The sequence below is a fragment of the Perognathus longimembris genome, chromosome 10 (assembly GCF_023159225.1).
Source record: "Perognathus longimembris pacificus isolate PPM17 chromosome 10, ASM2315922v1, whole genome shotgun sequence".
NCBI classification, from domain to species: domain Eukaryota; kingdom Metazoa; phylum Chordata; class Mammalia; order Rodentia; family Heteromyidae; genus Perognathus; species Perognathus longimembris.
In genome coordinates, this window is record NC_063170.1 from 2818349 (window position 1) to 2837954 (window position 19606).

The window sequence follows — 19606 nt, forward strand, 5'->3', positions numbered from 1 at the left end:
AGCCCCGCGTCTGGCTCGCCTCTCTCCCCGGGGCCCTGGGGACTCAGACTGGCTGCCGAGGCAGGACAGCCGTCCCCGGCAGCCTGGGACCCCCCCAGGACAGGGGCCTCGGGACCCCTCTGCCAGCCCCGCTCAGCCCCCGGCGCGCCTCCGCGGCGGCGGGAGGGAGAGACGCAGGATGAATGAACTTCTCAGCTCCGGAGGGGGCGGGGGAAGGCAGACTGGAAACTAACTCTCCTCCGTCTCCACCGCCAGCCCGTCCCTTCTCCCGGCACCCAGACACCGGCTCTCCCCCACCTGCAGACAGACGGCCGGCGCACGGCTCCTGAGGCCGGGGGTGAGTTCGACTCCAGGAGAAGTTTCTGGCTGCAGGGTGGCGGGGGTGCGGCCCCCGCACTGGGTGCACCCCTTTCCCATGAGCTGGAAGGAGGGTTTCTGCCGGCTGTGTGTGGGAACGGGAGGCTGCAAAAGTCCCTCTGGGGTTCTGGGAAGGAGGGGACGTGAGTCTGGGAAACTGAGTCCCGGGGTGAATTTGGACTTGCTGTGTGACCTTGGACGAGTCACTGGGGCTCCCTGGGCCTTGGTGTGTGCACTGGGGAGCCGGGGGGGGACTCGGGTCTGCCTGCTCCCTGCAGGCTGCGCTCTTTCCTGCGTGTGGGGTCCCTGGGGTCCCGCCAGCCTCCCCCCGACTTCCACGTCCGCTCGGCGGCCCGCGCTCCTCTGCGGGAGAGGCTCGGGAGACGGCGTAGGAATGGCCGCCCAGGGCGAGACCTGGCGCGGAGGTGATCTTGTAAATACGTGAACGGGCTCAACGGGTCACCTCAGCCAAGGGCCCCGAGGAGGCCCGGGAGGAAGGCGTGTGAGAGGCCCTCTCGGAGGCCCAGAGAGGGGGAGTGACTACCCCAAGGTCACACAGCAAGGGTGGCGGAGGCAGGCACCCACAAGGTGCCCCCTCCCCTCCAGCGGGAAGGCCAGGCCCCGGGGGCGAGGCCATCCCAGGAGCTCCTGACCCTGCCCGCGGCCCACCTTCTCCAGGCCTCACTCTAAGCCAGGCTTGCCAAACGCTGGGCAGGGTGTTGGCCCATGCCGTGCCTCAGTTTCCCCATCTAGGGCTGAGGCGAGTTGACGAGGAGGAGCCTGCCTCGTGGCAGAGCGGAGCTCTTCAGTGCCTCGGTGCCCACCTGGTGGTCGTGGAGACCGAGCAGGGCGCCTGGAGCCTCCCGCCCACCCCTGGGGGGGGGCCGGCCTGGCCCCTCACAGAGGCCGCAGAGCCTCTGCTAACGAGTTGGCACGTCTCGCCATGTGCACGCACCACGTAAGATCGGGGGTGAACCGCACGGCCCCCACCTTGCCCAGCGGGAGCCCCCGCCCCCGTAGTAGCCCCTCTGGGTGGTTCTGAGGGTACATAGTAGCTGCTCACTAAAGTGAGTGACGGCCACCGTCTCGGGACAGCCCAGGTCCGCGGTCTGCGGGAGACGCCGGGGAGCTGACTGTCCTGCCTGCATCCTCTTCCCCTCCTCCCTCCGGCGGCGGACCCGCAGCCAGCCCGCCCCGCACCCACGCCGCCCTCCGCCATGCCCGAGCCTCCCGCAGACGGCAGCTCGCCCCTCGGACACCACGGCCCCGACGCCTGCGGCCCCCCGGACGCACCGCCGGCCAAGGGCCTGTACTACCGCAGGGCCCGGCGGGTGGGCGCCCGGGACCCCCGCCCGGCGGCCGGCCTGCCGCGGGAGCTGCTGGTGAACGTGGGCGGCTGCCGGTACCGCGTGCCCTGGAGCACGCTGGACGCCTTCCCGGGGAGCCGCCTGGGCCGCCTCCGGCTGTGCCGCAGCCGCAAGGACATCCGCGGGCTCTGCGACGACTACGACCACCGCAGCCGCGAGTTCTTCTTCGACCGGAGCCCCCGCGCGTTCGGCGCCATCGCGAGCTTCCTGGCGGCCGGGAAGCTGCGGCTGCGGCGGGAGATGTGCGCGCTGTCCTTCCGGGAGGAGCTGCGCTACTGGGGCATCGACGAGGCCCACCTGCAGCGCTGCTGCCGGCGCCGGCTGCTGGCCCGGCTGGACGAGGCGGCCGAGCTGCGGCGCGAGGAGGAGGCGGAGGCGCTGGAGCGGCGGCGGCGGCGGCTCGAGGCCCGCGGGGGCCCCGGGGGCCCCGGCTCGCGCTGGGCGCGCTGCATGCTCCGGCTGCGGGAGACGGTGGAGAACCCGCGCTCGGGGCTGCCCGGCAAGGTCTTCGCCTGCCTCTCCGTCCTCTTCGTGGCCGCCACGGTGGTCAGCCTGTGCGTCAGCACCATGCCCGACCTCAGGGCCCAGGAGGACCAGGTGAGCGGCCTCGGGGCGGGGACGGGGCCCCCGCTCTCGGCTCTTCTCCGGCCTGGGGTCGCGGCCTCCTCGCCTCGTCGCAGAGAGGCGCCCACGGACACGGCCTCGCGTGGCGCGTAGAGCACGCGCGTGATCCCACGGGAGGCGCGTGCGTTTATAGACCAGCCCGTTCACACGGGCTGTGCACGTGCGTGTGCGTGTGCGTGTGCGCGTGTGTGTCATTGTTTCCAAAGGAGACCATAAGAGCGACGTAACGCTAGCCTTTGAAAGGCATCTGTGCCCCTGACTTGGACGGAAGGCACTGGTGCGGAAACAAACAGCTCCACTCCACGGCTGCCTCAGTGGCCCGGCTGGTGGCCCTCGTGACCACAGGGCGTCCTTTGCTCTCTGAGCCTCGGTGTCTTCCTTGTGAAAACGGGTGGCATGTTTTAGAAGGGGGGGGTGACACTGACCCGAAGGTTCCCAAGTCACTGCCCTCGGGGGACAGACGTTTCCTGAGCAGCTGCTGAGCGCCCGCTCCAGTGGCCGCCCAGCTCCATTTCCAGATGGAGACCCCGAGGCGCGGAACATTCGTCGACACCGCGATCTCGAGTGCACAGAGGGTCAGGGACTTCTGGAAATGGCCAAGGGCAGGGCCCGGGCCTAGCTGCATGGGGCTCAAGTCAGCGGCGAGTCGGGGCTGGCAGCGGGGGGCGGGGGGGGGCAGCCCAGGGCTGCTGCGGCTCCAGGGCTCTGTCCAGACACCGCAGCTTCCGCTTTCTCCCCAGCAAAGCCGCCTCCGTGGGTGGACACACACTCCCCGAGAAGCCGGGCCCGGAGAGGGCCTGCTCCCCTGCTGGGGTGATAGTTCACACAGGGAGGACCAAGACTGTGTCCTGCCATGTGCACAAAAAGCAGCAGTCCCCCCCCCCCCCCCCAGTGCACGCCTGCCCTGCATTTCCTGTCTGCGCTCAGGGGACACAGGGGACAGTCAGCCGGCTGCCAAGGCTGGCCAGCTACGGGTGGGGACAGCCCAAGGGCTTGGCCAGGCAGTGACGCGGATGAGTGAAGGGACGGGGTGCCCAGACCCTGGAGGGGAGGCTCCCTGAGCACGGGCAGGCTCCCGGGGCCCCCTGCACAGCCCTGTACCCCAGGTGTACCCCGGGTTGCAACTTCAAGCGGGCAGGAAGCTGCCACGTTCTGAGTCTCCTTAGCCCCCCAGGGGGACAGAATTGCCTCCTCGGTGCTGAGGGGCAGGTGGGGTGCGTTCTTGATCCCCCCCCCCATCCTGCACTGGGGGCATTTGGGCTCTCTTGTGAGGCTGGGCTGGGGAAGGAGGGCACAGAGATGTTGTGAGGACCAACCAGGAAGGACTGCTCGCTGGGAACAGGGCCCTGTGCCCCAGACACAGCTGCCCCTCCCCACTGCAGTCCCCACCCTGTCCTTCCGCGAGGGCCGTGGGGACCCCCACCCCTCTCAGATCTGACTGGCCACCGCCCGGCTCGCCGCGGTCCTTTGAGTTCCGTGACCTTGAGTCTTCCCCTAAAGCACGCTGAACTGCACCTTTTCACAAGTGGGTCCAGTCCCACCCCCGGTGATCCAGAATGTTCCCTCACCTCAACGACCCTTAGGACTCTTTCCCACCCACCTAACCACAGCCAGGGCTGCCATTTTGAAGGCCGGTGCCCTGCAAGTTGAGGTCTGCTGTCTCCCCTGGTGACCCACGGGTGGAAGAGCCCCATGCTCCCTGCCCGGGGCTTCTCTTTGCTCCATACGTGAAGGATACGGAGCACACCCCTGTGGGCAAGGCCCACAGGCTGGGAGCCCAGCACACACCCCCCGCCTTGTCTAGGACTGAGGGAGCTCCAGATCTAGCATTTTCTGTTTTCAAATCCAGAAAGATGGGGACCACTAGGATGATGAGTTTCCTTCCCTATCAACACTTCCTCCGAGAGAAAGTTAACTTCATTCCTTCCTTCTCCTTTGACTTTTTGTTTTCAACATTCACGGGGCTAAGGAATCTTCCCTGGGCTGGAGTCCCGAAACCCCTCTGGCTGGGGAGGTGCGAGCTCCCGGGACAGGCGCCCACCCTCCAGGACCAGGCGCCTGCAAGCTGTTTAGGATGCCGAGCAGAGTGGGGCGCAGTGGAGAGATTTGGCAAAGCCAGCTTGGTGCAGTGCAGGGGAGCCCAGGGAGGGAGCACGGGGTGGACATGGCCTGAATAGGCAAACGGCAGCTGGGGGGGCGGAGGCAGGCCTGCCGGGCTGGCTGGGCTCTGAGGGTCACCTTCCCGAGCTCTTGGCCGGCCACCTGGAAAAGCTCTCAAGCGGAGGGGACATTTCCCTGGGTGTCAGTGCAGGAAGAGGCCTGGCAGGGAAAAGGTAGCTGGGCCTGGCGCTTCCAGGCACCGCAGGGTCCACGGGAGAGCTGGTGCAAATACACATTCCTGACCCGACTGCACCAGTTTGTGGTCTGTGGTGGGAGCCAGGTGCCTGCATTTGAAACAAGCACCTGGATGCAGCGCGGGGGGGGGGGGCACCAGGGAGTGGAAGAGCTGGGATTTGAACCTGGGCCCCAAGCAGTCTGAACTCTGTCTCTCAGCACAGCAGCTTACGAAGGACCAGACAGAAATCAGGGAGGAAGAGGGAGAAGGCTGCTGGGCCCGGGCAGGTCAGCCCTTCTCCTCATAAAGGCCACGCCACAGGGCACATTTCAGCGGAGCCTCCCACGGGGCCCAAGCATCGGAAATAATGTCTTTTTCCACTTCAGAGCATTTTCTTCCCCCAAAACCCTGCAACTGACAACCTTTTAGTTTTCACATAAGCACCTGGCTCCAGTCACTCATCCACTTGTGTGTGTGTGTGAGTGTGTGTGTGTGTGTGTGTGTATTTATTGCCAATTCCTCAATCCTGGCTCCACATTAGAATCCTGGTTTGACATTAGAATCACGCATCTTTGGGAAAATTCTCCTGTTCAATGCTTAAAAAACCATATCAGCTAACTTAAAAGACTCCAGCGTCCCTCCTGGGCATGGAAACTTCTCCAAGCCTGAGTGTGACGTAGGTACGGCTAAGGTTGCACTAGAAGTATAACCGGCTCTTAAGTCATATGGGTTATCTTGGTAAGATGTAGACTGTGAGGTCAGGCATGATAGCTTACACCTATAACCCCAGCTTTTCGAGAGGCAGCAATCAGGAGATGTGTTTCCAGAAGGGAAGTGCCTGTCTAACAAGCCAAAGGTCCTGAGGTCAAACCCCACTACCAACACAAAACAAACCACCAAAGAGTTGATTTCTCTTTCTCGGGTGCCAGTTCCCTGGGTAAGAGATCTGGGTGCCCTCGACTTAAGAGCCCAATTTCTCCACCGTGGTGTTCGCTCCTCCCCTGGGGGGCTGCCGGCTGGGAGCCTGGTGGGGACCAGGGCGGCCCGGGCCCGTCCTGGCTGGCTGGAGGTCCTCCAGCAGTGAGACCCCCGGACAGTCCTGCACACCGGGTCTCAGGAGAGGGCTGCCGTGCAGCCCGCCCCCACCCCCACCCCGACAGGCGGGCTGAGGAGGAGGAGGAGGGCGGTGGGCAGCTGGGCCAACACGGAGCAAGCAACGTGCCTCTTCCCGTTCCCTGCCCCAGGGCGAATGTTCCGGAAAGTGCTACTACATCTTCGTGGTGGAGACGGTGTGCGTGGCCTGGTTCTCCCTGGAGTTCTGCCTGAGGTTCGTCCAGGCCCCGGACAAGTGCCAGTTCTTCCGCGGGCCGCTGAACATCATCGACATCCTGGCCCTGTCGCCCTACTACGCGTCGCTGGTGGTGTGGGAGGAGGCGGGGCCGGGCGAGGGGGCGGGGCCTGGCGAGGGGGCGGGGCCGGGCGAGGGGGCGGGGCCCGGGGGCGGGGCCGGGCGGCCCGGCGGCGGCGGCGGCGGCGGCGGCGGCGCGGGCTCCTACCTGGAGAAGGTGGGGCTGGCGCTGCGCGTGCTGCGCGCGCTGCGCGTGCTCTACGTGATGCGCCTGGCGCGCCACTCGCTGGGGCTGCGGACGCTGGGCCTGACCGCGCGCCGCTGCGCGCGCGAGCTGGGGCTGCTGCTGCTCTTCCTGGCCGTGGCCGTGGCGCTCTTCTCGCCGCTGGTCTACGTGGCCGAGCGCGAGTCCGGCCGCGCCCCGGAGTTCACCAGCATCCCCGCCTCCTACTGGTGGGCCGTCATCTCCATGACCACCGTGGGCTACGGCGACATGGTGCCCCGCAGCGTGCCGGGCCAGGTGGTGGCGCTCAGCAGCATCCTGAGCGGCATCCTCATCATGGCCTTCCCGGCCACGTCCATCTTCCACACCTTCTCCCACTCCTACCTGGAGCTCAAGAGGGAGCAGGAGCGGCTCCAGGCTCGCCTCCGCCGCCTGCACTGCGCCGGCGCGCGGCGAGCTCCCCGCCGACCCCGACGACCCGGCCCACGGGTAACCCCGCAGCTCCAGCCCGGCCCCCGGGCTCGGACCACAGGGGCGCATCTCCCAACGGAAGGAGGAGGCAAAGCCGCAGATACCCTCCGAGTGTGTGTGTGTGTGTGTGTGTGTGTGTGTGTGTGTGTGACCCTTGGCCCTCCTGGCCCCATCCACGCCCTTCCCCAGCTGCCTGCCGGCCCACCGCGCACAGACCTCTCCCAGAGCGCCCAGACTCCCGGCCTCGCTCTGCTCCACCTACCGCACCGCACCGCACCGCACCGATCATCACTGACAGCTGAGGGGAAGCCTGCGCAACTCCACTCCTCACCCTCAGAGCCTCCCTCCCGGGCCTCCTCACCACCGAGAATTGGGGGTGCCGCCCTTCTGCTCAGATCACACACAGCCCCCCACACACAGAGAGCTCACCTCCACCCTTGGCATTGCCCATCGCCGCTGCTCCCCCAGCTCTGCGGCAAGCTCTTAGCAAGAAAGGCAGAACTGGGGGGGGGGGTGTCTCCGGCCTGCCATGCCACCCACCCTGCCCGCATGCCTGGGCTTGGACAGGAGGCACTGCCAAGGCAGCAGGTGACCTTGGTAGCTGAACTCCACTTAGCCAGCCCTTGCTTGACTGGTGGAGGCTCCACCTCGTCCCAGAGGTTGGGGGTTTCCTGCACAGTTCCCCAACTTCGGGGGGCTCAGCTAGCTATGCTCAGGTAGACCGCCTTGGACCCAGCACACCTTCAGGGTGTAACAGAGCAACAGAACAGGGTGCTCCTTCCCGGCTCCCAGACCGGAGCCCTGCTTGGGAGCACCCCAACCTTGTATCTGGGTGTACTGTTTTCTTTATCTGCCCATTCATATCCAACAGAGGCAGATGTGGGGCCCAGTGGCTAGGACGAGACAGCTCAGACAGAGCAGTGGGCTCTGGGCAGCAGTGCCCAAAGGCCCCTGGGGGTGGCCCCACTTCCGCACACTTCTCCAGCAGGTGCAGACACACATCCCCACAGCTCTAGACCCCAGGAGTCAGTGGGGACACCCTTAGTCTTTCTCTGCACCCTGGAAGGCCCACGGGGTGTGGGTCTATGCAAGAAGGACCTGGTGGGGGTCCCCTGGGCATTTGGTTGTGTTCTGGGGCATTTCAGCAGCCACGGATCTTTTGTTCCAGGCCAAATATGCAAAGCCCAAAGCCTCCCATGTACTGTGTGCTGGGCACTGGGCAGCGTGGGTGGGACCTGCGATTCTCTTTCCATCTGTGGCTTTGGGCGCACCCCTTGCCCTCTCACAACGGCAGTTGGGCTAGATCTGTGGTTCTCTGCCTTGGGTCCCTTAGACCCCTTTGGAGGGCTACTGTGGGTGAAGACCACCCAAGCAGGCAGCGCTCTGCTCTCATTGGCAAATGATGATGGTTAGAAGGTCGTGAAAATGTCAAGACATCTCCCTTCCTGCTCAGTGCCTGGCCACAGCCGGCTGGGCCCAGGTGGCCATCGAACCCCAAGACCTGGAGAAGAAGCCACTGGAGGACCTGGGGCTCCTGTCAGCCTCCACATTTGCCTCTCTCTTCTGTGTGAAGACTTGCTTGTGCTGCTGGAGCTCCTGGAGCGGCCATTCTCAGTTCTAGTCCTGCCATGCTGCGTCTGGCCCCCACGCTGCCATTTCCACTCCCCTTTGTGCACCAAGGCTAAAAGAAAAGCTTAAAATCAATAGGAGATGAACTTATCAGCAACGTTACAAGCTTCCATCAAGTCTCCACACATACCCGTGGAATTTCTCTACTAAATTAGAGGTGGAAAATTTGGATTGATTGCTCACATGTAGGGCTTAATTAAATGCTCTACTCCCCCCACCCCACCCCCTGCCCCCGGTTAATGTTCCAGGAGGCAGGTCTAAGTCGTCTTGGTCTAGCATTGCTGGGCAGCATCTTGCCTGTGATTGGGTAGAGTGGGAGTGATGAGCAAGTTGCTAGGCAGTTTCTTCATCCCCATTGGCTGGAAGGAGCCTCTTGATTCCCACAATTATTCCCCCCGGAGCCGCCAAAGCATGACTGTAGCCAGAGGTAGATATTTTCCAATTAAAGGCAAAGAAAAAAAAATGACCCTTGGGGCTGGGAATATGGCCTAGTGGTAAAGTGTTCACCTCGTATACATGAAGCCCTGGGTTCGATTCCTCAGCACCACATATATAGAAAAAGCCAGAAGTGGTGCTGTGGCTCAAGTGGTAGAGTGCTGGTCTTAAGCAAAAAAAGAAGCCAGGGACAGTGCTCAGGATCTGAGTTCAAGCCCCAAAACTGGCAAAAAAATGGTCTTGAGCAAAAAAAGAAGCCAGGGACAGTGCTCAGGATCTGAGTTCAATCCCCAAAACTGGCAAAAAAAAATAGTTTAAAAAAATGACCCTTGGGCTGGGGATATAGCCTAGTGGCAAGAGTGCCTGCCTCGGATACACGAGGCCCTAGGTTCGATTCCCCAGCACCACATATACAGAAAACGGCCAGAAGCGGCGCTGTGGCTCAAGTGGCAGAGTGCTAGCCTTGAGCGGGAAGAAGCCAGGGACGGTGCTCGGGCCCTGAGTCCAAGGCCCAGGACTGGCCAAAAAAAAAAAAAAAAAAAAATGACCCTTGATTCAGGTTGTGGCTGGAGGTGGCTCCAAGAAGTAACTGACATTTTGGTTCAATAACCTTCTCACCAGACAATAAGTTAGTTCTTCATTGGAAAGAAAAGGATTCAAGGATGTTGGCTGGACCAGAGACTCAAGGACTCAATGTTGATGGCGTCTAGGACAATATGGAAACATCTAGAACCAATCGAGGACCATCCAGGACTCCCCACAGGGAGTCCCCCTAAGGGGTGGAAGAGCCCCTGGAGACGAAGTGCATCTCAAGGTGCAAAGGGTCCCCCGAAGGAATCCCAGACCCCTTAAAAAGAGTCAAGAGCTCCAAAGTAAATGAACACCCTCGTTGTAGGATGGGGCGACCAAGGCTGGGAGAAGGAAAGCCACACCGCCGCTTTCACCCAGTTAGACACGTGCTCAGATCCCCACGGAGCACTCTCGCTAGGGCCCTGCAAGCCTTTGGCTCATCCCACACAAGGGTCCAACCTGCCAAGTTTACATGTGTGAAGAAGACTCAGGGACAGGGTGATGCAACGTGGGGAGGCACGCAGCAGCGCAAGCCGGGGACACAGCCAGGGGCAGGCCGGGGACAGGCCAGGGACAAGCCGGGGACAAGCCAGGGGCAGCAAAGCCAGGTTCAGCCCCGGCTCTGGACTCCCAGCTCTGACCTACCTATTCTCTGGCCAGCCTGTGGCATCCATCCAAGGGGCAGTTCATTAAAAGTAAGACTAAAGGAGCCTGGCCTGCAGCAGCAGCAGCCTGCTCCAGGGGCCACGGGTACCGCAGCCCGGGGACACACAGCACAGGGACCGCCGCCGCCGCCACCACCGCTGGAGAGCTTCACGACTCACCTTTGCAGAAGAACAAAGCCATGGGAGCCTGGGCGAATTCGGGCACCCGGAGCTAAGATCACCCATCTCGCTGCCTCCACAGCTTCTGCTGGGCTGGCAGTGACCAAATGATGGGGGCCCTCGAGAGACTCCGGGTTCCCCCTGCTCCTGGCTGGCCGAGCTTTCAGGACCCGCCATGCACCCCGAGAGAAACATTAAACTATATTACAAAGTGTGTTGCGGCTCGTCTGTGTGGTGTGTCCAGTAGGTCCAGCCAGGAGGCTGTGGAGGTTGACTTTGGGGACATAGGAAGAGGAAGGAGGCCTCCCAGCAAGAGGTCAAGTGGGGCCTGGGTTAGACAGTCCCCCCCTTCTCTCTCTCTCTCTCTCTCTCTCTCTCTCTCTCTCTCTCTCCCTGCCCCCGTATCTCTCCCTGACTCTATTACTCTGTTTCTGCCTGTCGCTGCTTCTCTCCCTCTCTCTCAGGTTCCAGGCTTGTCCTTGCCCCAAGCCACCGTGCTCTGCACCCTCCGAGCAGCCGCGCCCCCCCCCTCCTGTCTCCCGTGAACCTGCGAGCTCGGTGGTTTGCCACGTTTGGCCGGGCTCCCTCCAGAATGGCTGCTGTGTGCCCTTCTGCTCCCCACGGGTCTGGGGAGAGACACGGCGAGCTAGCGAATTCCACCCGCACCAGCAGGGAACCCCACCATCGTCAGCCACGGCACTCCCCACCTTCGACAAGCCCGCCCCACCCCTGGCACCTCGGTGATGACGGGACACTGAGCAGAGGAGCCCACCGCGTTGGTAACCGTCCGGGGTGCCCCGTCAGAGAGCCGGACGGAGCCTGGTCTCCTGCCACGACAGGACTGAGGACCGGCCTGGCTGGCCTGCCACTGCGGAGCAAGGCTGTGTACTCAAAGTGTACAACACACAGCTCAAAGCCCCGGGGCACACGCAGACCCCAGGCCGTGCTCCAGTCGGTCCCCTCCACCCCCAGCTGCTCCGAGCAGCCTGCGCATAATGACCTTGAGACCCCTTGGAGCGAGGTCAGAGTTGATTGCTTGTATGCCGGAAGGGAATTTTGCTTATCCGGTCATTAGCGAATGGACATTTGGGTTGTTTCCACTTAGGGAAACAGTATTACGGTGCTGCTGCTGCCGCCATCTGTGTAGAGGTTTGTGGTGGTGGCATTTATTCCTTGTCATCCCCGGGAGTGGAATTGCTGGTGAGTGACATGGAACCACCTCTGGGAACTGCCCGGCGTCTCCGCGGAGGTGCAGCAGGTCCCTCGGCCCCCACTGTGCGAAGGTTTCAGCTCATCATCTCACACCCACACAGATTTTTTTTTCTTTTTGCCAGTCCTGGGCCTTGGACTCGGGGCCTGAGCACTGTCCCTGGCTTCTTTTTGCTCAAGGCTAGCACTCTGCCCCTTGAGCCACAGCACCACTTCTGGCTTTTTCTATCTATGTGGCGCTGAGGAATCGAACCCAGGGCTTCATGTATACGAGCCAGGCACTCTACCACTAGGCCACATTCCCAGCCCACACTGATCATTTTTATTATTGTTTCGACTTGCAATTTCCCAGTGGCTAATGATGAAGAGATCTTCATACGTTTGTCCATTTGCTGGGTTGGCTACCTCTATCATTGAATTGTCAGAGTATTGGTTTCGTTTTTTGTTTTTTTTTTACATATTGCAAATACAAGCCTGTGATTATACACAGGACTTACAAATGCCTTCCCAGTTCTATGGGTTTCTTTTCACTCTTCTGCTTCTCCAAAGCATGAGATTTTTTAGTTCAGTGGAGTCCACATCTTTTTTTTTTTTTTTAATTTTGGCATCATGTCTAAGAAAGCCTTGCCCAGCTCAAGGCCATCAAGTTTTACAGCTGGAGCAGATGTGGAGGCTGCAAGCGAACCACACCTGGTCTCCTGCGGGCTGCGTAAGGAAGGACCCAGCCTCGTTTATCTTTGGGTGGCCACTTAGGAAGATGGGTTTAAGAGTATCTCTGAAGGCCACAGAATAGACTATGCGTATATAAGTACTTAAGAGCTAAGTTCCCCTGGGCCCTGGGGCTGGAGGGCAGACCCTTCGCTTTGACTCCATGAAACTTTTCAGAATGCCTTCCAAGCCTTACTTGAGAGCCTCTGTTCTCTTTCCAACACAGTTCTGTAAGGAAACGCGACAATCCGTTAATTCTCCACCCCGTGGGGGGCACCTTCAATGCAGAGGACCCCTCTGGGGGCCGGGGAGAAATGAACATCCCATATTGCAGGCTGCTGGCCGGTGAGCCTGACCACAGCCCCACCCCACCCCCAAACCCTCCCACCACAACCCTGCAGTGGGCGTGTTGAGGGGGAAACTGAGGCTGGCTTCCCCGGTCCACATTTCTACCCGGTGCCCTTGCCCCAGGAGTGAAGGTGACACCCAGGGTGTGCAGGGGCCAGCGATGGCACCCAGAGCTAGAGGCCCTGCTGGAAGCGGGGAGAGGCACCCCGAGGGAACAGTGGCACGTGCCAAGGTAAATCACCTCAAATCCCAATCTAAACATGCCGCTGTTGCCAACACTTTTTCCCGAGGGGCTGGGGGGGTGGGATTAGGCTGAAAGGACATTAGCAGACTGTCGGGTTCGGCCGTGGCGCAGAGCCGAAAGCTGGGACCGGCACAGCGATGCAACCCGGGGACAAAGAGCGCGTACTTGGCAGAACACAGCGGTTCCTGTCATCTTGAATAGCGTGTCTGCCCAGTGACGGTGTGATTAATGAAGACCAGAGGCCGGGACCACAGGAAGCCGAATGGAAACGGTGGCGTCATTTCTGGCCCAGGCTGCAGTCACCACGGCAGCACAATGGTCCATCAAGTGTGAAGCGAGCTAATGAATAGGCTGGGGACTTTCACAAGCCCTCTCCATCGCTGACAAACGGTAACCACGAGAAATGTTTACTCCAGAGGCGGCTTGATTTTAACGACGCTTAAAGGTTATTATGTACCTGTACCTCCTCTGTACATCACCTTGTCAATACCTCAAGCCAGACTCCGCTGGTCCCTACTCGGCCCCTGCGCTCTCTTTAGGGACCGCCCCCCCCCCCCCCCCCCCCCCCCGCCCCTGGGATGTCTCTGGCTCAGGTGTCACCTCCCTGCTGGCAGGGCCTCTCCTTCCTCCTGGCTGTCGGGAGGGGGCAGTGCAGAGTCAGCCAGGCCAGTCCCTACTCCTCCCCTAGGTCAGCAAACTGGGGCTCACAGGGCCTGGGAATCCGGGCAGCTATCCTGGGCAGTGAGACGGGGGTGGGGGGGGGCGGGGGATGGGAGGGGGGGTCAGGTGAGGCACCAGGCTGGGAGTTCTCAGCCCCAGCAATGGGGCAATGTTTTCACCCCCCCCCACCCCCGTACAGAGTTGGTAGAAACTTGACTTCCCTTTGTTCCAGTATTGGAGCTTGAACTCAGGGCCTGGGCGATATCCCTTAGCTTTTCCACTCGAGGCTGGTGCTCCCCCACTTGAGCCATAGTTGCACCTCCAGGTTTTGGTGACTAATTGGAGGTACGAGTCTCACACACTTTCCAGCGCAGCCAAAACTGCGATCCTCAGAGCTGAAGGCCCTGAGCAGCTGGGATTACAGGCGTGAGTCGCGCAGCTCAGGAGCTCTCCTTTTGGCTAGCGGGCTGTGGAGTGCTGGCCCTGCCCGATGGTGGTGTTTTCTCTCTGTGTCCCCGCTCGCCTTCCTCCCCCCGGGGAGGCCCTCTGATTAGCTGTCCCTCTGTGGTTCCAGGACCGCCGAGGGCGCGTCCCTCGGATCCGCTGGCACGGATGTGCGCTGCACCGGATGTGATTTAGATCGCCACCTAGGACCGTGGCGGTACTTCTGAAGTGGCTGTACCTTGAGGGGGGCAATGATGAGAAACAGGTGCCCACGTGTCCAGAACGCCGCTGGCTGACAGCACGCGGGACGTGGACGGCTCCCGCTTTGTCCAGGTGAGCCCACCAGCACACACAGGGCCAGCCACACACGCCTAGTGGCAGCCGTGCTAGACGGAGGGACCCAACTTCTGGCTTCCAGGCCAGGCCTGGCCCGAGCCAGAGCTGTGGGGAGAAGCCAGGCACACGGACTGGGGCTCCCCTCTGCAGAGCCGCGGTGCAGACTCGGAGGGCTTGGAAGGTGGGCTCCTCCTCCCTCGACACTGCGAGGCCGGGGACCTGTTGTCTGGCAGGGCTGGCCCGGAGCCTGCACGCATTCCTCCCAGGCTCCATCTTCCTACTGCGTAAACCGAGGCCAGTGCTGCTCGCTGCTGGGGCGCTCCTGACAGGCACGGAGTGTGAGGGCGTCTCAGCCCATCGCAGAGGTCACGGGAAACCAAACATCGCCTCCCCGGGCCCCGGGGCCAGCTTCCCAAGGCCCATCGACGACAGCTGAGGCTGGAAGGAGGGAGCCCGGCCTCCGACCCTCCCCTCCCACGCGGCACCTGCGAGCTGGGGCTGGCCCCGTGGCCCCGGAGTTCTGGAGAGCGGGACCCAGGTGGGGCTCAGAACACACAGGGCGCTTCACGAGGTGACCCGCGACACACAGAGGCACAGACCGCCAGAGGCTCACTACTCTTTATTGGAAATAGCGTACAGCAGCCAGAGCCTGGAGCGGCGCGGGCCCCTGTGTGGCTCCCCCAAGCCCCTGTGGGCTCCCCGCGGCCTCCGTGGGCCCCACCCCTGCGGGGGCAGTCGGTTCAGCTCCTGAACTTGCCCACCAGTGGCTTGGAGGGCCAAGCGCCCAGGCCCTGCTGGTCCAGGAGAAGGGAGAGCTGCTGGCGAGCCTGCTGGTAGGGTCCCGCCTGTGGGGAGACAGAGAGTGGGGGAGAGCGGGGGGGGGAGGGAGGAGGAGCAAGGTCTTGGACTAGGAGACAGGGGACTGGCGATGGGGGCTACGAGGGAGGGGGACTGACCTTGGCGTCCTCGTAGGTCTGCAGTGCCAGGAGCTGAGGCTTCCCCAGAGCCTGGGCCGCCTGGCGGAAGGCCCTGAGAAAGGCGGCCTTGCAGAGGCGGGAGGGGGGCCCCAGAGCCGCGCTGGGAGGAGAGGCGGAGGTCAGCGGTGGGGAGGGGAGAACCGCGGGCCCGCCCCCAAACCCGGTCCCTCACCCCCAGAGCAGGGCTGGGGTACTGCCACCAGGCTGCTCTCCCACCCCACCCCGCAGGCCTCACTTGGTCTTCACGCGCCCCGTGGCCACGTCCACAACTTCAATGTCAGGATCCCCCAGACTCCAATTGAGGCTCAGGCCATGGCAGCTACTGGGGGCAGGGCTGGAGGGGGCCACCGGAGGCCCCGAGAACAGGTGCAGGGTGGTGCGGACGTAGGGCGGGGGCAGGCCGGACCCCAGAACCCCATCCAAGCTGGGCCGGGCATGGATGGCCCTGTTCAGAGTTGGGGGGTCGTGGCATGGGTCAGCTGTGGAGCAAAAGGCGCAGGACATGGTCTGGGTCACCTCCATGCCCCCCCCCCCGGCCCCAGAGCCCGTCCCCTGCTCTGGCCCCTTACCCAGGACCAGGCTGGTGGCACAGAGCGGTGGCAGGAAGTGGGCCAGCAGCGCACCGCCCAGCCCCAGCACGGCCCAGCGCGCCAGCTTGTCGCTGGCCGAGAGGCAGCCCACGCGCGTGTCCCGGAGCGCGGGGGCCACGTAGGACACTGGCTTCAGCTGCCCACAGACGTGGACCTGCAGGCGGAAGGCCGGGACGTTCAGGATGCTACCCTCGGGGGACAGTGGGAGGCTGGAGGGAAATGAGGGACCCAGAGTCGGCTGCGCCCTTCTGATCCCGGTCCCCTCGCCACAGCCAAAGCGAGGGGCGCCCAGCCGACGGAGCCCCACGTACTAGACATCGTGGGCCGCTCCCTTGGGGGTGTTGCTGACATACAGGTGCAGGAAGATGCCGGGCTTGAGGGCGAAAGGGGGCCCGGGCCCGGGCTGGGGGGCCAGCACAGCCTGCTCCTTGCCCTTGGGCCCCCCCTGCACGGCCAGCAGGATCTGCCGGAAGAAGAACCTGGGGGTGGCAGGTAGAGAGGGGCTAGGGCCACCATCCTGGCCAAGGGCAGCCCAGCCCCCCCCCCACCTGCCCTCACCTCAGCAGCGCCCTGCGAGCGATGATCAGACCGTGGCAGTCGTGGAGCTGCCGGCCTGAGAACTCCAGCCAGCTGGCACAGCTGCCACTGCCGGTGCCCAGCGCCACTAGCTCATAGATCTCCTTGGCATGGCCCTTGGCACTGGGGATCTCTGTGCAGGGAGGGGGGGTCAGGCTCAGTGAGGGGCCGGGGGTCTGTGGGGGACGGAGGTAGGCGGGGCAAGAGCCATCCTCACCCCTTTCCAAGATGACGGCCGCCACTGTGCCCCTGCAGGCCTGGTACGGGGAATTCTCATCCAGCAAGCGATCCAAGCCAGCGCTGACCACAGCGGCACAGCGCTGCTCGTGAGTCAGGATGGTCTCTGCAGAAGGGCCAGAGGTCGGCGGTGGGCCCCACAGGCCTGGCCTCTCTCCCCAGCACTGGGACACGGGCCAAGCACCCATCCACCTGTACTCAGGCAAGTGAGCAGGCTTCGTGCTGCCCAGGGGGCTCTGAGAGGCAGGGGACGCTGGGTCCCATGGGGGCTGGGCATGCCGTCCTACTCTTTGGGATGCCAAGAAGGGGATGGCTGCCACCTTCTAGACCAGGAAAGCTGCTCTTCTAATGGACCCTGTCCTTCAAAGGACATTATAGCGGAGTCAGACGCTTCTCTGAGGTGCAACCTGCTCATCGGCTGCCCACCTAGAGCCACCTTAGCCTTTCCACGGGGCAGCAAACCTCCTCCAACTGGGGCGCCCATACCCGGTCTGCCAAGGCGACTCTGGATGTAGCGGAGGGCAGAGAGTGCTGCTTGCTGTCTGGCCTCTGTCTTGCTGCCTGCCGTTCCTGCAGGGCAGACCACCCCATCCAGTTCCACGCTCACAGAGAAGGGAAAGCCGGGACCTGCAAGAAAGACAGAGTGAGTGAGGAAGGAGCTACTCAGGAGGTTGCAGTCTGAGGATTGTGGTTCGAAGCCAGCCCAGGTAGGAAGGTCTGTGAGACTCCTATCTCCAATTAACCAGCAAAAAAAAAAAAAAAAGCCAGAAGTGGAGGTGTGGCTCAAGTGGCAAAGTCCCAGACCCCAAAAGCTGGGCTCTAAGCCCCCAATACAGTACTGACGTGTAGGAGATCAGAAAGCTTGGGGAACATTCTTAGCTCAGGTTGGAGATTCTCAATGTCTTGGTCTCTTGAAGTAGGGTCTTGCTCTGTTACCCAGGCCCACCTTGGGTTCATGATCCTTCCTACCTCAGCCTCCCAAGGCTGGGATTAAAGGCGCAGCTGCGCACACGAAACAGGTGTGGCCACGACCTCGCCACCCGGTGGCCCCGCGGCACAGCTGACTCACCGTGCTCTAAGATCCACCTGGAGGTCCCAGGCTCCAGGGGTGGCCCCGGGGCCCCCCTCTGCTTCATCACCTAGGGCTGGAGAGCTGTCCCCGGCCCAGGCCAGCTCTAGGCCCAGCCTCACCTGCCGTCTGGTCCTCGCGGAAGGCCAGGGCCATGCCCAGGCTGGCCGTGTACTGCTCCAGCAAGGCCACAGCCTGGCCGGGCTGCGGGTCCCTGGGCAGCGGGATGGACGCCGGGAGGTCCCCAGCGGGCCCTGCAGACCGGACGGACACCCTCGGGGCCTTCACCGGCGGCGCCTCTGGGTCTTCCCCGGCGGGCGCGGCCCCGCGCTGCCCCTCTCCGGCCCCGGCCCGGGGCCCGCCGTCCCCCACCGCTGCCCGGGGCGGCCCGCTGCCCTCCGCCTCGCCCTCCGCGCCGGGGGCCGAAGGGCACCCCCAGGAGTCTTGGCCCAGGCTGGCCGACGGCCGCCAGGAGCCCGGCCCCGGGCTGATCTGAAGCGAGGCAGCCAGGCGGAGCTTCCTGCGGCCGCCATCGTCCGCGCTCGCCACTCCCGCGCCGGGCTGCGCCGCCATGGCCAAGTGCGATCCGGCACTGCGCATGCGCCGCCGCCACACGTGGAGCCGTGTGGAGAGCACGTGGTCCGCCGCGGGCGGTGCGCTCCGCCCCCCAACCACGGCCGGCCAATGAGAGCCCGCAGGACTGCAGCGCGAGTAACCAATTGGAAGGCGGGGCTCTGGGGGGGGGGGGGGCAGCCAGGATGCGGACCACGTGGCCCAGGCACCAGCGCTACTGGGCGGGGCTCGGGGCGGGGCGGGGCGGGGCTCTGGGCGAGGCGGGGCGGGGCGGGGCCCTCAGCCCTTCCATCAGCCTGGTCTTGGCATCCGTGGTTCACATGTCACTGGAGACCTTGCCAAAGCCAAACAGAAGGAGTCACCAGCCAAAAACCTTAGTACTCTGGCATTCCCCGGAGGAGCAATTCTGAATTGGCTCCTAGCAGTGCCCTAAGACGCCACTCCTTCAGGGTGAGGGGCTAGAGGCGAAGCGGGGACAGGAAAGATGAGTTGAAGCCTGGGATGAACACAGTTTTAGCTCAAGGCTAGCACTCTGTCACTTGAGCCACAGCTCCTTATGGACCTTCCTGCCCTGGCAGGCTTTGAGCTGTAATCCTCGAATCTCAGCTTCCTGCCTTATCTGGACAATGTAACCACAAAGGGGAAACAGAAGAGTCAGGGTGAGAAAGTCGCTTCGTGAGAAAAATCTGATGGAGGGGGTCATCAGCCAAGGAGTGCAGGCATCTTCCAGGTGCCGGAAAATGCACAGTGGATTCTCCTGGAGCTGCTGAGCAGTGAGATGTGTGTTGGAATTGTGACCTCCAGAACTGTAAGGTATTCTATTTTCTGAAGCCAGTGGGTTGTGGCAACTTGTAGCAGAAGCAGGATACTGATTTAAATGGTCTTCTAACTAGGTGTGGTGAAGAATCACTGCTGAGGCAGGGGGATCAGGGTTCAAGGCCAGCTTAGGCTACCTAGCTTGAGACTGGCCTGGACCTTCATACAAGACCCTGACATGATAGGCAAACAGGGGCTGGAAATATGGCCTAGTGGCAAGTGCTTGCCTCGTATACATGGAGCCCTGGGTTTGATTCCTCAGCCCCACATATATAGAAAAAGCCAGAAGTAGCACTGTGGCTCAAGTGGTAGAGTGCTAGCCTGAGCAAAAAGAAGCCAGGAACAGTGCTCGGGCCCTGAGTTCAAGCCCCAGGACTGGAAAAAAAAAATATATATATATATATGTAAACAGATCATTATTTGATTGTTTTGACTGCTTTCACCCTGAAGTAATTTTGAGAACTTATGTAGCCTCCATTTTAAAAATCACCCCTTTAGTTACAAAAGGTGTAGTTTCTGACTGTTTGTATGTTATAATCACCCTTTAAATATATTTTCGGTGAAATTGTAGGGATGCAGCCTTAGCTCAATCCATTTGTGAAAAATGCACCCCAAATGACCTATTTGGCCAAGCCC

General features: G+C 62.3%; 2 protein-coding genes across 2 annotated transcripts; one reads left to right on the forward strand and one right to left on the reverse strand.

Moving 5' to 3' along the window:
- Positions 1–1574: 1574 nt before the first annotated feature.
- Kcng4 (potassium voltage-gated channel modifier subfamily G member 4) lies at positions 1575–14568 on the forward strand. The gene is made up of 11 exons (XM_048355551.1): positions 1575–2321; positions 5928–6743; positions 8179–8290; positions 10020–10109; positions 11289–11466; positions 12327–12445; positions 12572–12680; positions 13927–14013; positions 14078–14129; positions 14283–14313; positions 14399–14568. Exons 1-11 carry the CDS (start codon positions 1575–1577, stop codon positions 14566–14568), a joined length of 2511 nt encoding a protein of 836 aa, XP_048211508.1.
- Positions 14569–14872: 304 nt separating this feature from the next.
- On the reverse strand, positions 14873–18154 carry Adad2 (adenosine deaminase domain containing 2). The gene is made up of 10 exons (XM_048355552.1): positions 18041–18154; positions 17704–17977; positions 16999–17139; positions 16493–16618; positions 16258–16408; positions 16011–16178; positions 15679–15908; positions 15345–15588; positions 15089–15209; positions 14873–14977 (listed from the first exon to the last, which is right to left on the reverse strand). The coding sequence occupies exons 1-10, from the start codon at positions 18152–18154 to the stop codon at positions 14873–14875; spliced, it is 1674 nt and encodes a 557-aa protein (XP_048211509.1).
- Positions 18155–19606: the final 1452 nt, after the last annotated feature.